At 47.8% G+C, this 22990-nt stretch overlaps 11 protein-coding genes across 11 annotated transcripts; 4 read left to right on the plus strand and 7 right to left on the minus strand.

The window, feature by feature from the left end:
- Window positions 1-32: 32 nt before the first annotated feature.
- On the minus strand, window positions 33-958 carry N7469_008407 (EI24 domain-containing protein; the record flags this gene model as incomplete). Its single annotated transcript, XM_056647325.1, has 3 exons — window positions 33-207; window positions 259-836; window positions 908-958. The coding sequence occupies 3 exons, from the start codon at window positions 956-958 to the stop codon at window positions 33-35; spliced, it is 804 nt and encodes a 267-aa protein (XP_056498876.1).
- A 431-nt stretch (window positions 959-1389) lies between these two features.
- N7469_008408 (haloacid dehalogenase, type II) lies at window positions 1390-2166 on the minus strand (the record flags this gene model as incomplete). Its single annotated transcript, XM_056647326.1, has 2 exons — window positions 1390-1940; window positions 2004-2166. 2 exons carry the CDS (start codon window positions 2164-2166, stop codon window positions 1390-1392), a joined length of 714 nt encoding a protein of 237 aa, XP_056498877.1.
- Window positions 2167-2393: 227 nt separating this feature from the next.
- On the plus strand, window positions 2394-3229 carry N7469_008409 (HNH endonuclease; the record flags this gene model as incomplete). The annotated part of the gene is made up of 2 exons (XM_056647327.1): window positions 2394-2588; window positions 2651-3229. The coding sequence occupies 2 exons, from the start codon at window positions 2394-2396 to the stop codon at window positions 3227-3229; spliced, it is 774 nt and encodes a 257-aa protein (XP_056498878.1).
- A 252-nt stretch (window positions 3230-3481) lies between these two features.
- Window positions 3482-6475, minus strand: N7469_008410 (translation initiation factor 2; the record flags this gene model as incomplete). The annotated part of the gene is made up of 3 exons (XM_056647328.1): window positions 3482-3633; window positions 3689-6374; window positions 6452-6475. 3 exons carry the CDS (start codon window positions 6473-6475, stop codon window positions 3482-3484), a joined length of 2862 nt encoding a protein of 953 aa, XP_056498879.1.
- Window positions 6476-6729: 254 nt separating this feature from the next.
- On the plus strand, window positions 6730-7930 carry N7469_008411 (uncharacterized protein; the record flags this gene model as incomplete). The annotated part of the gene is made up of 5 exons (XM_056647329.1): window positions 6730-6835; window positions 6924-6935; window positions 7007-7143; window positions 7210-7838; window positions 7900-7930. The coding sequence occupies 5 exons, from the start codon at window positions 6730-6732 to the stop codon at window positions 7928-7930; spliced, it is 915 nt and encodes a 304-aa protein (XP_056498880.1).
- Window positions 7931-8163: 233 nt separating this feature from the next.
- N7469_008412 (uncharacterized protein) lies at window positions 8164-8868 on the minus strand (the record flags this gene model as incomplete). Its single annotated transcript, XM_056647330.1, has 1 exon — window positions 8164-8868. The coding sequence occupies one exon, from the start codon at window positions 8866-8868 to the stop codon at window positions 8164-8166; it is 705 nt and encodes a 234-aa protein (XP_056498881.1).
- A 2243-nt stretch (window positions 8869-11111) lies between these two features.
- Window positions 11112-13348, minus strand: N7469_008413 (uncharacterized protein; the record flags this gene model as incomplete). Its single annotated transcript, XM_056647331.1, has 12 exons — window positions 11112-11325; window positions 11373-11408; window positions 11460-11524; window positions 11584-11681; window positions 11732-11753; window positions 11816-12083; window positions 12137-12250; window positions 12303-12374; window positions 12432-12484; window positions 12543-12605; window positions 12663-12760; window positions 12817-13348. 12 exons carry the CDS (start codon window positions 13346-13348, stop codon window positions 11112-11114), a joined length of 1635 nt encoding a protein of 544 aa, XP_056498882.1.
- Window positions 13349-14089: 741 nt separating this feature from the next.
- On the plus strand, window positions 14090-16636 carry N7469_008414 (putative alpha-glucosidase; the record flags this gene model as incomplete). The annotated part of the gene is made up of 1 exon (XM_056647332.1): window positions 14090-16636. The coding sequence occupies one exon, from the start codon at window positions 14090-14092 to the stop codon at window positions 16634-16636; it is 2547 nt and encodes an 848-aa protein (XP_056498883.1).
- Window positions 16637-16942: 306 nt separating this feature from the next.
- N7469_008415 (mitochondrial 37S ribosomal protein uS2m) lies at window positions 16943-18159 on the minus strand (the record flags this gene model as incomplete). Its single annotated transcript, XM_056647333.1, has 3 exons — window positions 16943-17766; window positions 17864-18058; window positions 18129-18159. 3 exons carry the CDS (start codon window positions 18157-18159, stop codon window positions 16943-16945), a joined length of 1050 nt encoding a protein of 349 aa, XP_056498884.1.
- A 631-nt stretch (window positions 18160-18790) lies between these two features.
- hel10 (putative high expression lethality protein Hel10) lies at window positions 18791-19461 on the minus strand (the record flags this gene model as incomplete). The annotated part of the gene is made up of 2 exons (XM_056647334.1): window positions 18791-19075; window positions 19163-19461. Coding segments are annotated over 2 exons (576 nt in total), but the record flags the coding sequence as incomplete, so codon positions are not given.
- A 2290-nt stretch (window positions 19462-21751) lies between these two features.
- Window positions 21752-22631, plus strand: N7469_008417 (putative phosphoglycerate mutase family protein; the record flags this gene model as incomplete). Its single annotated transcript, XM_056647335.1, has 3 exons — window positions 21752-21980; window positions 22122-22338; window positions 22514-22631. The coding sequence occupies 3 exons, from the start codon at window positions 21752-21754 to the stop codon at window positions 22629-22631; spliced, it is 564 nt and encodes a 187-aa protein (XP_056498886.1).
- Window positions 22632-22990: the final 359 nt, after the last annotated feature.

Genomic DNA, 22990 nt, shown 5'->3' on the forward strand with positions numbered 1-22990 from the left:
TGAGTATGTAAATGGGGGGAAAAAATCAAACATTATGCCGTAATTTCATCATAGTAATTATCGCCGAGTCTGTTGGGTCGCTGTGATGCAAGCTGCCGTTTAGTCTCGAGATCTGCGGCCCACAACGCAGCACCGGCTGCTGTAGTCATTAAGAAGAGCATTGAAAAAGGTGGAATCAACTGCAGGAAGAGAGCAATTGTGCCAAACCTGTCGAATGTTAGGTAAAGACCAGTTCGGGTTCAAGCACGGGTAACATACGTGGTATATTGAAGCTGGCGCCTGCTGATACTGTCTTTCCGTTGCTGTTTGGAATAGTCTAGTAGTTGATAATAGCGCCAATGATGGAAAGGCCCTCCTCGGTAACCTGTCAGAATCAGGAACATGGGAGTTCCGGCCACGGGAATAAAGTTCAGTGGGAGCAACACGATGAATTCGAGGATCTGTCGAAGCGAAAACGGCGCATAGACGGCGCTGGTAGTCGGCGTACCGAGACGCTGTACTGGATCGTCACCTGCAGGGTAGATAACCCGTGAAGCTAGTACAAGCTCTTCCTGGCCCTCATTGACTAGAACCGAGTCAAATATATCCACAAGAGTCTCGTCCACGAAGAATGCTTCAAACAAAGCAGCGACAATGGCGGCTCCTTCACCAAGTACCAAGAATGCACCGTTGACCCAGGCTCCAGCACCTTGGAAGAGGGCTAGAAATGCGACTTGAGGAAGATAGGCGAAGAAGAAGAGTAAGAAGTATACAAAGCTCGAGAGAAGGACGATCGGAAGTAGGCGGGCTTTAAATAAGGGCCAGAGAAAACGATGGGTCGCAAAGTAGTGGATACCCTGAGAGGCGTTAGTTATTGATGAAAAGAGAGAGGCATATAGATGGAAGAGAAGTGCGGGAGGGAAAATACCCTCAAGGGATACAGCCACGCCGAGCGAGTGTGATCAAATAAGCGTGGCATCGTCGCAGAAAGTAGAAGGTGCGAACGTGTGAAAGTCTCAGTTGTGAATCGCACCTGCCTGGAATTATTTGAATCGCAGCCGGAAGAGACGCGCTTTCCTCTTTCGGAGCTCTGTCTTATCGATAACAGATCACGTGCAGGACACTATTTCAATCGAGAATTTTCGCAACGCGCGCCCCGATTTCTTTTCTTCTTCAAAACTGAACATCCTCCTTTATTCACTCAGGAAACCACATCTCACAATGGGTTCTTCGAGGGGAAATAGGAGGAAAGACTGATTTTCTGCTGGCTTACCCCAAATTCTCCTTTGTGACGTGGAGCGTTTGGAAATATTTTCAGCGGTACATTCATTACTTTTTTTTCGTCGCTGCTCCGTGGTTGTGATGATTTGACATTGGACTACCCTAACACTGTCCTGCAATGGTATTTCACTATCTGCGGCCTTGGATCTCCTTCATGATCTGTTCGAGACTGTGGACAATTGCTGTTGGTCGTAGCTCCGGTACCGCAGCATCCTGCCATCCCCGTCTCGCTCGATCAACCCAGATTGCCTGCATCCCAACACTCCGGGCCCCAACTATGTCGAACGGGTTACCGCTGATGAGCCAAATTTGGTCTATCTGTGATTTCTGTTTTCCCGTTTTACGGGCGAGGTATTCGTAACTTGCTGGCGTGGGCTTGTAGCGTTGGATCTCGTCAACTGTGATGAGATCTTGGAAGATGCTGGCGTGCGGGGCGAGATCCTTTGATCGCAAGACGGAATTCGAGACCATGGTCTTGGATCCGTTGGAGAATACTACAGCGTGGATATTCTCGTCGGCGGCCAGTCGGATCAAAGATGGGTTGACGTCCGGAAACGTAGATAAATGATCGTAGGCCTCCATGATCCTGGCAATGTTATTGTCGCTTAATTGCTCGCCATGCTCGGTCAAAGCATGGACGAGGGCGTTCTTCGTCACGATGGAGAAGTCTTCGTATTTCTCTGTGGAGTGCCCAGGTGGTCAATAAACAATTTTTGATGCCTTTGGGACTTGCCTAGTCTTACCCATGCTGTTGAGTCTCCATGTGTACTCCAGCTGGTATCGTCTCCAAAGTGCGGAGACAGACTGCGCCTTTGCTCCGATATGTTTCTCCAGCTGTTGCGCAATGGATTCTGTAGACAGCAGTGTGCCATAAAGATCAAATGCCACGATAGTCTTATCTGCCATGGTCAATGCCGTCGTTCAAGGCTGAGTAGGTATATACGAAATGCAACGAGGACAAGTAGTATTTTAGGAAGCAAGACTCGGCAAAATGGAGAGGCGTGGATGATGTCAAGGTTTAGTGTTCACCCGCGGGGCAAAAACCTCCTCCAAATGATCTTCAACCACAACAGCTTCTAATTTTGACGAGCGAGGAGTACTTTCTCAAACATCATGAGAGATAGACATACTCAATGACCTCCGATGAAAACTATTCCGTCTTCCGGGAGTGTCTTTCCAGCGTAATCGTCGCTCGTTCCAAAGGACAACCCAAGACCTCCAAGCGACGTGGAAAAGCAAAGCGCAATGAACGCAAGGAGGCGAGGAGCTCAGAAACAATCATAACACATGAACGAGCAGACCCAGAAGAACTGGCGGAATTCATTGATGTAAATATTTCCAACCCAAGCTACTAGTAATTCGACGAGGCCAAGCTAACCTTCTTCTCTAGTTCATAGCCAGTGAAACCTTCAACACACTACCAGAAGACCTAAGAACTCTCTCCTACTCGGCTATACAACATGATGCCACTTTACAAGCCCGCTATGTACCAGAAGACCGCGACGCCCCAATGAACCGTACACTTCTGGAAAGCCTCTGCTCCCCGATCCCAGTAGAGGTAACAGATACCCTCTCCGTCTACGGGCTAATACCGGAAGCAAATGATTTACCAGACTTCATTTCCTCGGTGCTGAGCGAGTATATAGCAAGTGTGACAACAGGACCACCAGCGTGGGCGAATACGCGGACGGATGCATGTGAGATCTGCGAACGGGACTGGATTCCTTTATCGTATCATCATCTTATTCCGCGCGGTGTGCATGCTAAAGTGGTGAAGAGAGGATGGCATGATGAGTGGGTGTTGAATAGTGTTGCATGGCTTTGTCGGGCTTGTCATAGCTTTGTGCATCGTATGGCTAGTAATGAGGAGTTGGCAAGAGAGTGGTTTACGGTTGATAGGATTCTGGAGAGGGAGGATGTGCAGGATTGGGCTAAATGGGTTGGTAGAGTCCGCTGGAAGGCGAAGTAGACAGAACCTACGATTTCGGGATAAAAGAGGTATTTGATTGTGATGGTTTGGTCAATGCCGAGGTCTAACTAGCTGCCTACTAAGCTGGAGTATATAATGAACTTAGATCAATATTCACAAGTGACCATTTATATGATATCCATGATGTTGGTGATTGCAACAAACTCCACGAGATGCAAGCACTAGAAATGACAATATAGTACAAAAGTATAGTTACAGCACACTCCCACATAATGGCGAGAGTATGCAAGTCTAAAGATAACGCTTTTCGAAAATTTCTTCGTAGCACTGTACGTGGTCACCGACTGCGAAATCAGCCCATCCCTCAAATCCAATACCACACTCGGTATCTTTGCGCATCTCTGTGACGTCCTTCTTGACATTCTTGAGAGAGTTCATGGTACCTGTTAATTGTTAGCTGAAGGATTCGAAACCTTGTTGCTGCATAGAAGCTCTTACCGTCATAGATGATCTTGTCACCGCGAGTCACTCGGACCTTGCGCGACTTCTGAATCATACCGTTACGAACGCGGCATCCCGCAATTGAAGTCTTCTCACGACCCTTAAGGGTGATTTCGAAAATCTGCCCAATTTCGGCTTCACCAGTCACCCGTTGGGTCACTGTAGGTGGAAGGTGTTCACTGAGATTGGCCTTGACCTCGTCAATGAGCTTATAGATAATGTTGTGGTCCATGATTTTGACCCCTTCCAATTCAGCCATACGCATCATGTTAGGATCGATAGCCATGTTGAATGAAATGACCATACCCTTAGCGCTGGCCGCATGTTCAATATCAAACTCACCCACAGGACCAACCCCGGAGCGGATGATATTGGCGTATACCTCGTTATTACCGATGGCGGCAATGGAATTCAAAACTGCCTCGGCAGAACCGTCGACATCGGCCTTGATGATAAAGTTCACGGGCTTGGGCCCAGAGGGCTCTGATGGTCTGCTGGTTGACTCATCGGACTCCACTTCTTCGAGTCTGCGTTTCTCAAGAGCTTCGCGGCGCGCCACATTGATGGCCTCCATATCTTCACCGAGCTTCTTATTGTCGGTACGATCCTGGCGATACTCCACAACCTCCTTGGCCTTTTGCTCAGTTGGGGCCTGTAGAATCTCAGTACCAGCGACTGGCTGGTCTCTCCAGCCATCAATTTCAACAGGCATACCGGGTGTGGCTTCTGAAATAGCAAGACCAGCTTCATTGCGAAGAGTACGGACACGAGCCCAAGTTTCACCAGCAACGATCACATCACCAGTACGCAGAGTACCGCGACGGATAAGAGCAGATGCCACACGGCCGTAACTCTTTGTAGTCGCCTCGAGAACCCAACCCTCTGCATTACCAGTTGTGTCGGCACGATGATCAAGCATCTCAGATAAGGCGCCAATAGCCTCTTCAAGTTCGATCATTCCTTCTCCAGTCTTACCACTGACCCCAATGGCCTGGACATCGCCGCCATAGTCTTCAACGTGAACACCATGAATGGAGAGATCCTGTTTGACCTTGTCTGGGTTGCAACCCTCCTTGTCAATCTTACTCATTGCGACGATAATGGGAACATTGGCTTGGGTCGCGTGCTTGATAGCTTCAATGGTTTGCGGTTTGACACTATCATCCGCAGCTACAACAAGAACCACAATGTCGGTGACATCAGCGCCACGACGGCGCATTTCGAGGAACGCAGAGTGCCCAGGGGTATCGAGGAAGGTGATCATCTTGCCTGAAGGCATGGCAACTGAGAAGGCACCAATATGTTGGGTGATACCACCATGTTCAGTAGCCGCAACCGAAGACTTGCGTAGCCAATCCAATATAGTGGTTTTTCCATGATCGACGTGTCCCATGATAGTGACGACAGGAGGGCGCGACGGAAGCAAGGATGGATCCTCCGGCAGTGGTGCAGCCTCAAGATCAGGGTTCTCCGAGTCGAAGATAGCCTCGAAGTTATACTCCGCAGCCACCAGGCCAGCTGTCTCCGCATCCAACACGTGGTTATACATGACGTCCTCAAAGCCCATTTCTTCCATGCGCTGCACAAACTGGTTAGGTCGCACACCAACAACGTCGGCCAGATTGCTAACGCTGATGAATTCAGGCAGGTAGATCGGGGTGGGAGCAGCTTCAACCTTTGCAGCTCTCCCCTTTTTCTTTTCTGCTTTCTCCTTCTTCAGACGTTTACGTTCCTCGCGAAGTCTTTCATGCTCCTCTGGATCGAAATCATCCCCATCAGACCGATCCTGACGTTGATTCCGACGTGCTGGCTTCTTGAAGGAGCTCGCCTGTTCCTGGGCCTCCGTAGCTTCCAGTTGATCTAACGCAGACATATCCCAAGACCACTGGTCGTTCTTTGCCTTCAATCTCTCTTCCTTCCTCTTTTGTTTTTCCAGTTTGGCCTCTTCCGGTGAAAGGGTAGCCTCGGGCTGTTGCCGATCTTTTTTGATGACGTCCTCATTTTTCGAAAATCGACCTCGCTGCTTTCTCTCATCCATAGTTGAGTCCTCCAATTCCTGCCTTAGCCTTTGATATTTCTTGGATGTTGCATCTCGAGAAGCCTCTTCACTGGAGTCTTGCTGGGTTTGCGGTTGGCGCTTGCGAGCAGCATCCGGTCGAGGCGCATTGCAGAACGGACAGGAGGAATGTTTAGCAAAAACATGTCTGCTACATGACTTGCACGTCCAGTCATTCTCTTTCCTTTCTTGTGTTTTCGGATTTCGTGCTTGGCCTTGCTCGCGCTCCCGGCGCTCACGGACACGATCTCGTCGGAATGTCGTCGGCTTATCGTGTGATCTCAATGCGTGATCTGCTGGTGTCTTTCTCGTAGTAGCTCCCGGATGTCTCTCGAACGGTTTGCGTTCTCGCACTGGCTGTTTTGGCTGCTCTGGTTGGGGTGGTGGTTGACTTGCGGCCTTGAGGGAATCGCGTAACGCCTGCTCTGCCGCACTCAGCCCAGTCTGCCTTGTCGTTTGTCTCGTACCCCAACGATTCCCAAATTTGGGAGTCGCTGCCGACGAGCTCGACGCAGCTCCATCCCCATCGCCAGAATTGGTCGCATTCAATCGGATAGCGGACGACCCAAAAGTCCGACAAATGAAACTGGGTGAGGGAGTCGATTGTAGAAAGACATGGCGTGGTAGCTAAACAGTCCAGAACGACATGGTCAGTATCGGGATATATAGTACATATATCCTAGAGAAAGACAAACTCAACTCACCCGTAAAACCGCGCGCCTGTGCATGCTTGCGCTGCTCAACGACAAGCTCCACCTTGGGAAGTTCCAGTTTGGAAATGCACAAATGCTGACATAATACTTTCCCGACGGCAAACCCGTTTCCCTCGGCGGCTTCAACCAATCAGAAAGAGGATTGCGCCATTTCGATAAGAAACTCGGTGTTCCTGATATAAAGTCCGGAGTCCGGGGAATGCATTGCTCTTCTTCTCTTCTTCACCCAGTGGATACTACCCCCAGTACGGAGAGTACTGTGAATTACAATGGAGTCCGAGGCTTTCGAAGATATCGAGAAAGGTGCTGATGCCTTGCGCACCGTCAAGGATCTGGCCGCGGGCGCTGCTGGTGGTATTGCTCAGGTCCTGCTGGGTATGTGTGCGACGAGGAAGCTCACCTCTCCAATTCCTTCAGTTTTTCCGATTTTGTGAGATTAATTGCTAATATAGTTATAATATAGGTCAACCTTTTGGTTAGTAATCGATGTTCTTCGTCTCTTCTTCATCCCGTTCGTCGTAATCGTGCCCTTTTAACCCCCCGCAGATATCGTCAAGGTCCGCCTTCAAACCACCACCCAATACTCCGGCGCTGCGGAGTGCGCCAAGCAGATTTTCAAGAATGAAGGACCGTCTGCTTTTTATAAAGGAACTCTGACCCCTCTTATTGGTATTGGTGCTTGTGTAAGTCATCAATTGCAGCTATAACCTTTTGCCCCGCTCCCCACCGTTAACTAACAGGTCTCGTAGGTGAGTGTCCAATTCGGTGCATTCCACGAGGCCCGCCGTCGCTTGGAAGCCTTGAACCAGAAGAAGTATGCCGACGGTGCTCTTTCTTATGGCCAGTATTATATGGCTGGTTCGTTCGCCGGTGTCACCAACTCTGTCCTGTCCGGCCCAATCGAGCACATCCGTATTCGTCTGCAAGCCCAACCTCACGGCGCCGGTCGCCTCTATGATGGCCCTATTGACTGCATTCGCAAATTGTCCGCACACAACGGTGCCATGCGCGGTCTGTACCGCGGTCAGGCCGTCACTATTCTGCGTGAGGCCCAGGCTTACGGATCTTGGTTTATGGCTTTCGAGTACATGATGAACCAAGATGCCAAGCGCAACAACATCAACCGTGAGGACATTTCGGCTGTCAAGGTTGCCACCTATGGTGGTCTGGCCGGTGAGGCTTTGTGGCTGTCCAGCTACCCCTTCGATGTGATCAAGAGCAAAATGCAGACCGATGGATTCGGTGCCAACCAGAAGTTCACCAGCATGCGGGACTGCTTCGCCAAGACCTATGCTGTCGAGGGCTTTGGTGGTTTCTGGAAGGGTATTGGACCTACCCTCCTCAGGGCCATGCCTGTCTCCGCTGGAACTTTCGTTGTGTATGTTTTTTTCCCTGTCCTCATTGGATTGCAATGTTTTCATTTACTAACGATCACATAGTGTCGAGCTAGCCATGAAGGCTCTTGCATAGACTTGTTCATGATGACTTAATGTGCTTTCTTGTTTGGGGTTTAGGTATGATATCCAGCACTCGATTCACCAGGAAATTGACGGGTGCCGCACAAAAGTTAGAACAGCTTTCTAGAGGTTACACTGGCTTGTCTCTACGATATATAGGTTATGTTCGGGATTTATACCCAATTAGAGATCCGTTTTGGAATTTCATCACTCGCAATGAATCAACCATTAATATACCTGTATAGGTTACATGGCCAAGGAGAAGTCTCCAAAGAAATCCTGCCATGCAGTAGGAAAATAAAACAAGTTCAATCCCGGAAAATCCCATTCGGATACGAATTGCTCTGGTACAAACCACTGCAGGTCTGCTTGTGCGTCGAATAGTTCCCAGAATGGAGATGTGGCTGTAGAACCGCCCGTACTGGGATGCTGAGATTCTTGCAACGCTCGGCCATACTTCTCAATACTGACTTTCAAGATTTGGAGATAGATATTGCCGGCCCCAGACTGGCTATTATTGGATCCAGCTTTATTCAATTCATCCACCAAACGATTGCCATGCTCGAGTAATTCCTGATGCTCTTCGTCGCGTTCCGGGAGCAACCGTGAGAGTTTGAGAAGGAGTAAGAATGAAAAGGCGCACTTTGCCCAAACAAAGTCCATTGCATATTTAAGCTTTGCAAGGTAATAATCTGGTTCAAGCATGATGAGCCGGAGGTGTCGACGTGCACTGGTTTTGGCCGTGAGAAGAATATTTCGTTCAGTTGATGACATGGCCGCTACATTCTCGACTCCCATCGCTCGTAGGGCTTTGCAGTTGAGCATCATCTCCGCCCAGCATTTTTGTACCCGTAGTGCAACCAGAAGAAACGGTTTTTCTTCTTGTGCAGACTTTGAGCCTTCAATTATTCTAAGCCAGTCGTCGAACCATAGGTCTAGGTCGATCTTCATTTCGTGCACAAAGTCTGAGATTCCAGTTCTATCAAGGGTTGTTCCCAGCCCCAACGTGTCGTTTATTGTTGCTTCAGAAAAGGTGTTAGATCATTTTTTTCACCAGTTAGGTGTCAACGATTATTACCTCGCAAGATATTCAGCTTTATAAATGTTAGTTAAGCCGTACGGTCATCACTATTCTCAATTGATTATTGAACCCACCTCGACTTGGGAGAACAAGCGAAGATCAAGGACTGTAGAGGAAGGATGACTGAGAAGAATCCGACATCTTCGAGGATTTCCTACCAATCTAATTCCAGGAGGTTTCCCTCCGTCAACTCGGAAACTATACCCTGGTATTAGTATTCAAGTGAGCATAGCTTTCCATGTTATAGCGTTTCACCCACATATGTTCGAGTACCAACAGCCCGAACCAAGTTCGAGATCTCCTCATGAGATCCTGTTCTCGCTCGAAGTCATGACCTGAAATTTCGAATGTATCTTCATCGTTCTTCACAGCCAGTCGCTCAGTCAGCTCTTCAAAGGCCTCATGTAACCGTAGGTCCATTGCCATTCGAGTCGCAAATGAGAGGATCAACAGTCGCTCTGCTGAATAACAAGCAACTACTAACATGGCTTGTACCGACTCGAGACTATTGAGAGCTTCATTTTGGATTATCACGTTGATCCATTTTTTCAGCTCAGCGTGAAGTATATCAGACATTTGATCGCCCGCTCCTGAGAAAGTCAACATTGTACTAAATTAGGATTTTTTTTTTTGAAACTGTTCGATGCAACGCACCGGTTTCAGCCATACTTCCGATCGTGCAGATGGCATTCAAGAGAATACTGCTTCTGGATCGTATCGACTCGAAAGTATCATGCCGTGGGTCGAAGATTGGAATATATCGATCCTTTTGCAACAGTCAACATTGCTCAATATAACGGCAAGCTTGCTGCTAGTGGTGCTTCATACGCAGCCTTGGAAAAATCTATAGGCTCATGTTAGTTTACTTTGTACCAGAGACCATGTCTGGGTATACAGACGTTCGAAAGCAAGAAATTGCACAGTCTGTTGTTATTAGACCTTTATCAATAAAGCCCGCAACGGAGCTCTCGCTAATCTCAAAGCAAGATCGTTTGCGTTTTAGTGAAGGAGATCTGATACTCGATGCTTCATACTGCGAAAGAGCTACGGTCTCACGCGGGGATGAACCTGGTTGCCTCGGTCCATAATTCGACGCCTTTTGCTGGGAATTTATGTAGGTCATCTTGTCTTGCACCGGAAGTCTTACCATTTCACCCTCTGTATTCAGGTTGGCGTTCTGTGAGTCACATGTAAGGCAGCTGTTATCCCCGGGCTCATCCTGCTGCTGTCTCTCGAGAACCTGCCGTGGAGAAATGTTTTCTTGAGAGTAGTTTTGAGATTGAAGATTGTTCATTCGGAGTGACTGCCGTATATCATCAAGCTGATCTCTGAGATATTGGATCTCACATTGAATGCTTTCCATTCGCCTGAAAATATTGATTAAACACATAGCCCATTCGGAAGCTGAAAAATGATATTAGGCTTTCATACTCTGACACTGGGTCTTTTGGAATGTCGAAAAAGACACATGACTTTTCTAATCTTTGGCATCTAAGTCGTGTCAATATGATTCTTGCAAATGACTGTTTCTGGCTTCACCTTCCACATGGTCTGTCTCCGTCGCATCGGACCTGGTATAGCGTCAATTTAGAGCTTTTATCAATGTTCTGACCGTCCAAACAGATGACCTCTTACCTTGGACAATCTGCATGCGCTGCATGCCTTCTATATAATGACAAAAGAACCCATTAAACAGTGATCAAAATATTGATCTTGCAACCAGGTCAGAAGCTTACCGGGATGCGCTTCTTCCCGATTGGCGGAGGGATGACGTGCAAGGAATCTCCTTCCTGCATGATGCTACACAAATTGCCTACAACAGGCTTAATGGACGTTGGGGGTTGCTGCTAGAATCCGGGGAAGAGAGGAAACGCGGGGTTCGGTAATTGCCCCGAGCATCGGTTATTGATAACGGGCCCCGATACCCCGGAGTACCGAAACTAGCAGCTCGATGGATCCGTTCTGCCATTAGGGAATGAGTTTATATTTGGGAGGACTACATGGCTCTTGAACCTTCTTTGAAAAACAAAGTGCTTCGAAAAAATAAATTACTTGCATTGCGCAAAAATAAAACTCCCTCCAATAGTCGACTCCTGGTCCTGGGCCGATGTACCTAGTAAACATACACAAAGTCCTCGTTCTTCCAATCGGTGAGATCCTTGAAGGCATTGTCGTTGACCACTTGCTGGACAGGTGTATCCTCTTTGTCGGTGACTACGGCTCCGACTTCTTGCATTGAATGATCTACTACTTTTGCGTCTTTCCCGGCGGCCACGCGTTGCTGCTCGTGCTTTTTATTGAGGAGGTAAAGATATGCCATGTTCGTCCTAGAGAGTGTTAGCTTCGATATGGGGTATCAACGCATCAGCCTTACAAGACGAGAGCAATTAAGACACAGAATAATGCCAGGCTGTAACTGAATTAGCGTTATATCATGGCCTTGGGATCTATCGTTTCATACTTGGAAGTAAGTCCTCGTGTGTATAACGGGGCTTCTTCTGTGGTGTATAGCGTTGGTCCGATAATCTAGGAATGTATTAGCGTCAGAAGGTTCAGGAATCTTCGCCTTGGAAAAAGCTACATACATTGCCGACGCATTGTCCAACGATCAAAATTCCGGTAGTAACCTTTTTCTTTGTTTCACCGGCTGTATTGGCCGCAGACCACGAATAAATCAAAGGTGCTACGAATGTCAGTCAATGTTATCCTTTAAGGTTGTGTTTAACGACTTACTAATGCCAGGGTATACAGAGATCTGATTTTCAAGTTAGAGTAAATTGCCTCAAATAATACCGCCAAGGGACTAGAGATTCTCACAATGTAGTATCCAACTAAAAGAGGCCCCTTGTGCGCATCATCGTGGGGAATCTTCAAGAGCATACAGCATCCTGCGATAGGCGGGAGGCAAAGTAATGCTAGAACTGGCCCCTTCATTTTCCAAGCAGTTGCAAGCCAAGCACCGCCCATGGTGGCAATCAGCTGCACTGCTCCGAAGGGAACGTTCAATAAAATAGTGTTGAGTTGATCGAATCCAAATGATTCTACAATCAAGGGGCCGAAGGTCGTGATACCGCCACTTGGGATACTGTTTCCAATTAATGAAGCCCTCCATTATCCGTTAGGTCGGATCTAACTCACGAGATAGTAAACATCAGTGAGAACCAGAGCCATGATTTAATGTCAAGAGCGGCTTCTTTCACATGGTCCCACTTCCATTCGTGGGTCTCCATACCCTGCTGGTTCATACGAAGTCTGAACATTCATCAGTATACACCGGAATCCCATACTTGGAGAGTGAATGCACCTTTCTATAGCCACAAGCTTGTCATCTTCAGGGAGGAACTTCGCAGTTATGGGAGAGTCAGGCATGAAAAGTCTATCGCAGCAGACTGTTAGCCTTTGCTAAAGGTACTAGGTGTCGAGCCAAACCTACAGGACTGCAGCAGACACCCCAACCGTGATCAATCCGAAGAAGAGAAAGATAATCTATGATTCAATGAGCTAGGACTCTCTCAATAATTTCACAATCAACAGTTGGTGTTACCTGGTATGGCTCAAATATAGAAGAGCTGATGTGCCCTAGACCATAAGTGATGAGACTTCCAAACTGTATCACGGTTAGGGTTTATCCTCGTAACGAATATTTCCGACTTGAAGCACGAACCATATTCACGACACCATTCATGGCATACCATGAGCCCAGTCTGACTGGCTGTTCACGACGTCGATACCACATCTGTGTGACAGCAATGAAAGCAGGAGCTAATAAGATAAGCAATCAGCTAAAGAAACCGACTCTCATAGTGGGGAGAGCTTACCAATACCGGCTTCAAAGATACCCAAGAACAGCCGACAGACCAATAAACCGGCAAACCCATTGGCAGCAGTCATACAAGATAGCGCAATGCCCCAGAGCAGACATGAGGCAGCCAAGAATTTCCCGAGGGGTACTTTGACCAACAGGTAGGAAACCAAGGGCTGGAAGACCAACTGGGCCACATACACGACTGATCCTAGCCAGGAGTACATTTGACCATGGAGATTGGCCTTCTCAATCAGGCCGAAGACAGATGCGTATGAGAGGGTCGATTTGTCGAGCTGCTGGAGAAAGTAGATTGCTAAGAGAATAGGGAGAAGACGCAAATCTATCTTGCGTAGCACCCTCTTGTTATTCTCGGGAGTAAGGATAGTTGAATATCCCATATCCTCGATTAGCTGCAAAGCATCATCCTTCTTTGGATCCACGCCGTCCTGTGTTGTTTCGGAGAGCTTTACGGACCGCTCAGCTTCGATGGACTCAACATGCTCATCTTGTTGGCTTTTCGGGTCTGGGTTCTTTGCCTGTGACATTGCTAGGTGACAAAGTAAGTCACTAACAAAGGGCGATACGTGGGATCAGGATAGACTTGAAAAGACGAGCAGATATAGAGGTAGAAAGGATTGCCAGTCTTGAGTGCAATTAAACAGGATTTAGATACTGGTCTCATACGACTTCCCTCACCCCGTGGGGGAAAGCGAGTTTTTGATCTCCCCCGAACTCACCCCAGATTCGTCCAATGCCCAGCACAGATAGACCTTGATAGTTTTGTTTAGCCGGCATTATCCCGTCTCATACCACTCGCGCCACTTTCATGATCAGTCGACTTGGCAAAAGACGGTATTTGGCTTGACGACGGGCAAGTTCCGACGCATAAGGACCAATCAATTTCTGAATATGAGGGGGGTCGGGAGATTCGAGCGAGAGCTTGCAAGACGGAGATGCCTGTTTAAGGTTAGTAATCGGTTTTCGGCATAAAAAACCGAACTGAACGAGAGATCTGAGTCTGGGGAAATGCGGGGGTGGACAGACGAAGAGGGAGAAAAGACGGGTCGAGTCTGGGGAAGGCGGAGTAGTCTTTGATGGTCATCGGTGATAATCCCCGATCTCCGCTTCTAAACATCTCCATATTGCCCCACGCTTGCAGAATTGACGACCGACGCGGGGTTTCTGCTCAAGATTGCGAGATGTTCATGGTATACTACAAATATGGAGGACCGCCGAGATTCTTCTCGTTTGTCTTTGGAGATACTCCATTCAAAATTTAAAGCACAATGCCTCAGAAAGAAGTTTGTCCGCGCGGGTACCAACAGGTCCCATCAAAATCTCAGCAGGATGCTTCTGTGAATTTGCGAAGCAGCTCCAGTAGCAAGACTGCCTTTGACTTCTCCTTCGAAGTTGTTCGTCAAAACCTCTTCCGGGTGACCTTCACCTCCCCCGAACACCACCTTCCACCTTTTCCTAGTGTCAAGAGGCCCGATACTAGCCTCCAGGGAGTCAATGTCTTCGCAAAGGATGACTCTAGCTCCAAGATAATTGATGTTGGGGGTGTCACGGCAAAGATCGAGTGGGAACACACGCCCGTCGTCTCTCTTTCTTGGACCGGGTCCGAGAAGCCTCTGCATAAAGACCTGCCTCTTCGCTCTTATGTCGCCGACTCCACTGGTGTTGCGAGCTATTCGGTCCATGATCGAAACGCTCTGCACGTTGGCTTGGGTGAAAAGAGTGCTCCGATGGATCTGAGCGGCCGCAGTTTCCAGCTTTCCGCAACAGACTGCTTCGGTTACGATGTTTATAACTCCGACCCTCTCTACAAGCATATTCCACTGTTGATCAAAGCTACGCCTGAAGGTTGCGTGGCTCTTTTCTCAACAACCCATGGTCGAGGATCGTGGTCTGTTGGATCGGAGATCGATGGTCTTTGGGGTCACTTCAAAGTCTACCGCCAGGACTACGGTGGTCTGGAACAATATATGATTGTTGGAAAGACTATTCAAGAAGTTGTACGATCGTATGCCGAGCTAGTAGGATTCCCTCTGCTTGTACCTCGCTGGGCTTACGGTTATATCTCGGGAGGATACAAGTACTCGAGTCTGGACTCACCACCTGCCCATCAAGCCCTCGTCGAGTTTGCCGAGAAGCTGGAGGAGCATGGTATTCCCGTCTCGGCTCATCAAATGAGCTCCGGATACTCTATCGCAGCTACTGAGCCCAAGGTCCGTAACGTCTTCAACTGGAACTATAGCCGCTTCCCCAATCCAGAAGAATACGTTTCCAAGATGCATGCCCATGGAATTCGACTCTTGACTAATATCAAGCCCTTCTTACTGGAATCTCATCCTGACTTTCAACGCCTGATTGATGCTCGTGGCTTTTTCAAAGACCCCGAGACTGACAAGCCCGGTTATATGCGTCTATGGAGCTCGGGTGGTGCCACTGGTGGCGATGGCTGCCACATTGACTTTACATCTGAAGAAGCGTTCAAATGGTGGTACAACGGTGTGCAGAGCCTAAAGAAGGTTGGAATCGATGGCATGTGGAATGACAATAATGAGTATACATTGCCTAATGACGATTGGACTCTAGCCCTAGACGAGGCAATGGTCGACCCTACAGCAAAGAAAAACGTCCCCAACAACGTAGGAGAATGGGGTCGTGCGATACATACCGAGTTAATGGGTAAATCTTCCCATGATGCTCTTCTCAACATGGAACCCAAGTATCGGCCTTTCGTCCTGACTCGCAGCGCCACTGCCGGTACCATGCGCTACTCTGCTAGTACCTGGAGCGGAGACAATGTTACTAGCTGGGAGAATATGAAGGGGGCAAATGCGCTATCACTCAATGCTGGAATTTCTCTCTTGCAATGCGAAGGCCATGATATTGGTGGATTTGAGGGGCCACAGCCATCACCCGAGCTTCTACTTCGCTGGATCCAGCTGGGCTGCCACTCTCCCCGTTTTGCCATCAACTGCTTCAAAACTTCACCTGATAACAATGATGTCGGCGATGTTATCGAGCCTTTCATGTATCCGGAGATTACTCCACTCGTCCGTGATACCATAAAGCGTCGCTATGAAATGCTGCCATATATCTATTCTCTTGGTTTGGAGAGTCATATGAAGGCAACTCCACCGCAGCGTTGGATTGGCTGGGGATACGAGTCTGACCCCGAAGTCTGGACGAGCACTCTCAAGGCTGGGGAGGAACAGTTCTGGTTCGGTGATACCGTTCTGGTGGGAGGTGTTTACAAGGCTGGCGTTGACACAGCTGATATTTATCTGCCGCGCAAGTCAGGCGATGGTTTCGATTACGGTTACGTTAACATGAACGCCCCGTACAACTATCTTGCTTCAGGGCAATGGGCCTCCATATCATCTGAATGGAAGGAGAGTATTCCTCTCATTGCTCGTATTGGCGGTGCAATTCCCGTCGGCAAGAGCGTGCACACTCGGGTTCCTGGCGATGATACGGCTGCTTCGCAGGGTGTCAAGGAAGTTGATGACTATCGCGGTGTTGAAGTCTTCCCGCCGAAGCGTAGCTCGCATGAGGTTACTTTTGAAAATATTTGGTATGAGGATGATGGTATTTCGCAAGATCCTAAGACTTCGATTTATACTCTACGCTACAGCTCTACTGAGGAGAAAGTTTTGGTCGACTTTATTCGCGATGAAAATAGTGGTTTCATTCCCGCCTGGAAGGACTTGGATATCATCTTGCACAATGGGGATTCTCGACGTGTGGTGTCGAGCTCTGGGCAGGAAGTACTTCTCAAAGGTACTGATTCTCGGGGCCGGGTTGTGTATACTATCAAGGCTTGAGTGGAGTTAGATTTGGGGTCCTGATATTAAGGATTAGTAGTAAGCAGTCGTTTCGATATACGTAGGACGGGGCCAGTGAAATAGAGTCTAAGATAGAATTGGATGTATTGAATCATATGCTTTTAACATGAAGACAATTGAACCATTACCAATATGTAATTTCAATACTCAAATATCAAAACAATTGTTAATACACGATGAGATAACACCTTCAGACCTGGAATCATCTATACAGTACAAAAAGGCCCGACACTCATGCAAGTCGCCCGGATGCCAGAAATACAGAAAAAAAGGATTGGTCCAAACCTACTGCTTCGATTGAGCCTTAGCTTGCTCAGCACCAGGCAACACTCCCGTGAACGGATCCAGACGCAACTCATTCGCCGTAATAGGCTTATACAGAGTCTTCCCTTCCCTCGCCATCTCAAGACGTCTCTTCTGACCCGCCTCACCAGCCCGGCCCAAAATACCAGCAATCAGATTCGTACCACGCAGCGAATCATCATTAGCAGGAATCGGGTAAGTGACGCGAGTGGGATCGGCATCAGTATCAATGATACCGATAGTAGGAACGTTATTCAATCCACACTCATGAAGCAAAACGACGTTCTCGAGCGGATTCAAACAAATAACCAGATCAGGTTTGACGGAAGGACGATCCGCCAAATCAGCCTTGAACTCGGGTAATTCTTCATCCAATGCATTGACAACTTTAGTCTCACAGTGACCGAGAATTTGCTCGCCATTCGTCAACGAGCCTGGAATCCATCGCTCGAAAATGTGATAGCCGCCCGCGAGTTCGGCGGCTCGGACGACGGATCGCTTTTGACCTTTTCGTGTACCGGCGAAGAGAATGATTCCACCGCGAGCAGCGACTTCTTCGACAACCTTTGCTGCGCGACGGAGGTATGCGGCTGTCGCGTCGAGAGAGATGATGTGTACGCCTTCACGAATACCAAAAATGTAGCGGGAGTTCTGGGGGTTCCAGCGGGAGGTCGAGTGACCGAGGTGAGTTCCTGAAGCGAGGAGGAGCTCGAGGGTGATGTCGGAGGGACGGGGAGGGTTTTTAAGGAGTCCTTCAGGATCGTGGGATTCTGTGACGGCACTGCCGAGTTTATTGAATTTTGATCCTGTGAGAGAAACCATGACTCGTTAGATTTTATTTTCATTCTACTTTTTTTTTTTCGTCGGTGTCAATATTTGCGGAGGTACAGGGTGTGTGCTCACGTTGTTGCTCCTGTTTCTTGAACTGCTTCTGCGCGAGGGTTCGAGGGTTTTGTGTAGCTTCGACAACTTCGTGCAGAGGATTAGTCGATGGAGCAGTCGTCTCCCTCTGTGCAATATCGACTGGAATTTGGGTCTCGGTAGATAAAAAGCGACTTGAGATCGGAGACCGGCGACTCAGGGCAAGAAGTTGGCGGCCTGAATGAATAGATGTAAGGTTAGTTGGAGGATTGACTATAAGTAGATGCGATCAATTGAGTTCACTCACTCTGCCGCACACCGAATCTCCGGACAATCATCATGGGCTGTGGAAGGAAATGACCGAAGCAGTTGCTACGTTGTCGAAGAGTCGATCCGCGCGAACTTTTGTCGGGCTTGGCGTGGCCTGAGGCAGTGAGCACGCTAGTCCCGATTGGGAGTGTGGCAAATGTTGAGCAAACACAATCCGGGGAAAAAGTGCATTTACATACAAAATTATCAGATGGAAAGATAGAAAGATAGAAAGATAGAAAGATGAGAAGAGCTCTAATTAAAGATATTACCTGCTACTATGATTGAATATCGACTCGAACTTGCTTGATTTATGAGAACTCCGAGGCTACATTGATGTACGAGGGAACTTTTGAGATTCAAAACAACTTCATTCCCATCATTATAGTCACCATAATTTCAGCGGTATTGATGCAAAATCCATGTCATGATACATTCCTCTTCCCGAGGCTATGAAGAGAAAGAAAGAAAGAAAAGCAATATGTAAAAATGAACTAGAGCGATCTGAGGCACACGCAAGCCGTTCCCATAATAATCAATCAAAAAACACGGCAAGGAGATTCATGATGGAAGGTCGTCACGTTGAAAAAGGAATCAGAGGCAAAGAAGAGATATGCAAGGAATGAGCCCTCTATTTCTTGAAGAAGCCACCAAGCTGATCCATCATGCTACCACCACTGCCACTGTTGGAGGGGGGACCACCGTAGCCACCACCGTAGCCGGGGGGGAGGGGGGCCACCGGGGCTCTCGTCACGGTGCTTGTGCTTCTTGATGGCATCTTCGGCAATGCTACCCATGATGGCTCCACCGATTGTTCCGAGGAAGCCGTGGTTGGCCTTGTGGCCGGCGAAACCACCGGCGGCACCACCGGCGAGAGCGCCAGCGAGACCACGCTCACCCTCTTGAGCTTCACCAGGTGCACCTTGCTGTTGTTGATCGTAGCCACTAATCAGAGAGAAAAAAAGAAGGGGTAAGTTTTTGACACTATGAACATTCGATATTGTAAAGTGGGGGCGAAATTCTGTAACCTACCCTTGGCGGTTGTAGTCTTGGCCTTGGCCGTACTGTGATTCGCCATATTGGCCGTGTTGCTGGCCATACTGGCCTTGGCCTTGATTATATTGTTGATCATAGGGTTGCTGGTTGTAACCACCGTGCTGTTGGTGTTGGCCATAGTAATCGCCGGACTGGCCACCCTGTTGGTAACCCTGTTGACCGTACGGTTGCTGGCCATAAGGCTGCTGCCCATAGCCTTGCTGACCATAACCCTGAGGGGGGGTAACCACCCTGCTGGCCGTAGCCCTGGTTGTATTGATCGTAGCCGGACATATCTAATGTGTACTGTAATGGAAGTAAGGTAGAGTGAAGAGAGTTGAAAATCAAATGAAGATGATGAGTGATGAAAGATGGAAGAGATGGAGGGGGAGGGGAAGCTTCTTATACGCAAAGAGTAAATGACCGACAGCCACAGGGCTGACGGAAGCACCCCACATCCGCAATATTTCGGACTGCGCCCACCTTTCTTCCACATTACATACAGTACTAACTATGTACATTTTTCTTGGTGAAAGGCGCACGTTGAATGGACTGCACCGCCACAACTGCGAACAGGCATCCACTCTGCCATCTTCAGATCGCGCGGCATTTCCACTATTTGGCGTGCCTCACTGCGTGTGGCGATGCATGCACATCAGTACTCATCGTACTGCATGTATATAACATGATGCTGTACACGGTTAGTACGATGTGTGTAATCCACAGGGCTGAGCCACCAAATACCGCTAATTCGCGCGCTACTTGATCACTGCGCCCATCCCCGAACGCGTACTTTTACTAGATGGAATTTGTATAGCCGGCAGTCCCGAAAATAGAACAGTTCCAAGTATTCTTCGCATGTTCCATGACTACCTCTAGTACAGTAAACTATACAGCTGTATACAGTATTACGGTTCTTTTTCGGTCTTCTTCATTTGCCCCATTCAACTTTCAACAAATAATATAAAAACAAATCAGATACGAAATTCATGGCGCCAAGCTTGAATCCCCCCTCCATCTTCCGAGAATTTATTTTGGCTGCCTAGTGACTGATTGACCGACCAACCCAAGCCCCCCTCCTCTTCATTTTTTCATTCTTTTTCGGTGCAACCAACTTCCGCGGGCCCCATTCTCCCCACTGTACCATCGCTGTTAAATTACGCCTCCTTTTCTTACTCTGCTCTGCCCTATTCTCTTATTTTCGCACTTTATTCTAGATAAGTACAGTCCTGCTCGGTCGCTGAAGTCAAGAAGTGCGAGTGCGAAATTGCGAAGCCACCACGGAATAGAATAGTTCATCGGGTCCTCCGATTCATATGACGCAAATTTCCATCTTCTGAGCATTCCCCATCAGCCAAATCAGGAGACTTCAGGCGATCGCATATGGCAGCTTAACTCGTCATTCCCACCGACCGCGAGATTCATTAACTGAAAACTGAAACCAGAGAAATGACAGCTGAGCTGATGCCGATGATGCCGACCATATACATTGACGATTTGACGTCCCTACCCGTGCACAAGGCACGAGTCCAGGCCGATCAGCCGTGGCCTGTCACAGGGCTGACCATCGCGTCTGCCAGATTGACTATCCTCCTATGGTTAATTAGTACAGTTAACTAGTACAATATGATACAATGTAGTCTGGTGACAGCAAAGGTGTCCCATGGTGGGTCGAGTTTGAAGTAAGGACTCTGATCCATGTACACAGTCAGATACATCCTATTTTGCTGTTGTGTATTCCCCTAGTTCTTGATGACTACAAAACATATGTATTTTAGCCTCGAATTAAAGGAAGACTAGACGAGGATCTTTTGGGCCGGCTGAGAATAGCATAGATTGTCCACTCTTCACCGTCCATATTGAACACTTCATCTGCAGAGATACCCAATACAACCTTGTATTCAATAAGACTGAAATGATCTCAACCTGTCCCACATCAGTCCTTTTTTTTTTCCTGTCAACCGCTACAGAACGAATAGAATAATAATTAAACAAGTCTTCGGGACTAGACCCGGACCTTGAGATGGCAATTCCGCTCGATTCTATCACCATAGTAGTAACCACTGTATCACCATCTCCCACAAGTACAAACATCCAATACTGTAATCTTGCATCACATTGAGATAATGCCGCCACCCCTAGTTGGATCCATCATGGCGATCTGCACGGCTAACAAACCCGATCGTCGTGAAGAAGGTGGCAGATTTAAGTGGATGCAGCAAATAGTTCATCCTCTCCGATCCAATCACATTCCCTGATCGCACGAATATCGTCACTCGAACCATGCACCTTCAGCCCGAATGGTCTATATATCACTCATTCCTTGATCAGACTGACCTTGCAGATCCACCCTGCAGAACAATTTCTTTTCTTTTCTTCTTTTTCCTAAACAAACAATCAATTAATCAATACGGAGTACATACCTAGTTCATGCACTTCAAAAGGGGTCTGATATAAAAGAGCAAGCTAGACCGATCGGCGCGAAACTCCTGTTTCGCCCTTTTTTGTTTTAAGCTTATTCCATCTCTCAGTATCTTCGCGTACTCTAGCGGTTCTTTTCCAAGGTCTAGATTTCGGGTGTTCACTATGTATCTACCTTCGGCATTGCTCTTCTTTTGTTTCTTGTGGTCGACTCTCGTATCTGCCTGGGAACCACCAACTGTCTATCTTATTCGTCATGGCGAGAAACCCGACGACCCAAAGGACCCTCGCCTTACCAAGGATGGATTGAAACGAGCACAATGTTTGCGGACTGTCTTTGGCGCCGAGTCAGGCTACAATATATCTTATATTATTGCGCCCAAAGTGAAGAAACGTAAGTCGCAAATCATACCTAATACTTCCGGCGTGTATACCGTGGCTGGGGAATGTCTGCAGTATTACTGCAGGATTTCAAGAAGTACCATATGTCAAGACCTGAACATCTGGACAATTAACTAACAGCAATTTTCAATAGACCACCTCAGAGCCTATGAAACAGTCCACCCATTAGCCGAAGATCTCGGCCTCGAAATCGACACCCACTGTTCTCGCAAAAAGGCCAAATGCGTAGCCAAGACGATCCGCAAGTACGATGGACCAGGAAATATCCTCGTCTCTTGGCGACACGGCACTTTCACTGATATCGAAAAATACCTTGGCGTGAAAGATGTTTTGGAATATCCCGATGACCGGTAAGCGAGATTTGTTTACTCTTTTTTCTCTCCCCTCTGCTACTAAAGAAGGATCGGCATCCCTGGTTTCTTGGCGTGATCCGATCCTCCCGGTCATTTCTAGGGCTTCAGCTAGGGTGTTTTGTTTGAAGTTGCCGATTTATGAATTTGGATAAAATGCTGATGTTGTGTTTAGTTTTGATTTGATTTGGACTTTACCATGGCCCTATGATACTGTGACGGATATCAAAAGCGAAGACTGTCCTGATTTGGATGCCAGTGTCAGCCCGGGATTGGTGGCACAGCACTACTGAAAATGTAGATTTTACGCTTGATCGACTCAACGACTTCGACTCGAACACAATTCGAAGTCAAGTGTGCCATGAATTTGTTACAATCAATATTTGGCTTCATGACAATATTTGGTTTGAGTTCTGTATGTTAGCTGGGGATATATCAAAACCTTTTGATATAAGTCCTCCCTTGGAAGGGATTTAATAAGTAGTGATGAACTTAGTATTTGTAGCCTTATTCATGCTTCTTTATTAAGCGAATTATCCTTCTCATGAGACTAAGTCCTCAACTATGTCAACTGAGAATTGAAACAAACCATCATTCATCTGGTAGTGCTAGTCACAAAGACACAAAACAAGTATCAAATCATACAGACTAG

This window comes from Penicillium citrinum (genome assembly GCF_028827155.1).
Source record: "Penicillium citrinum strain IBT 23319 chromosome Unknown utg000007l:1.0-2040159.0:1.0-2041076.0, whole genome shotgun sequence".
Taxonomy (NCBI): Eukaryota; Fungi; Ascomycota; class Eurotiomycetes; order Eurotiales; family Aspergillaceae; genus Penicillium; species Penicillium citrinum.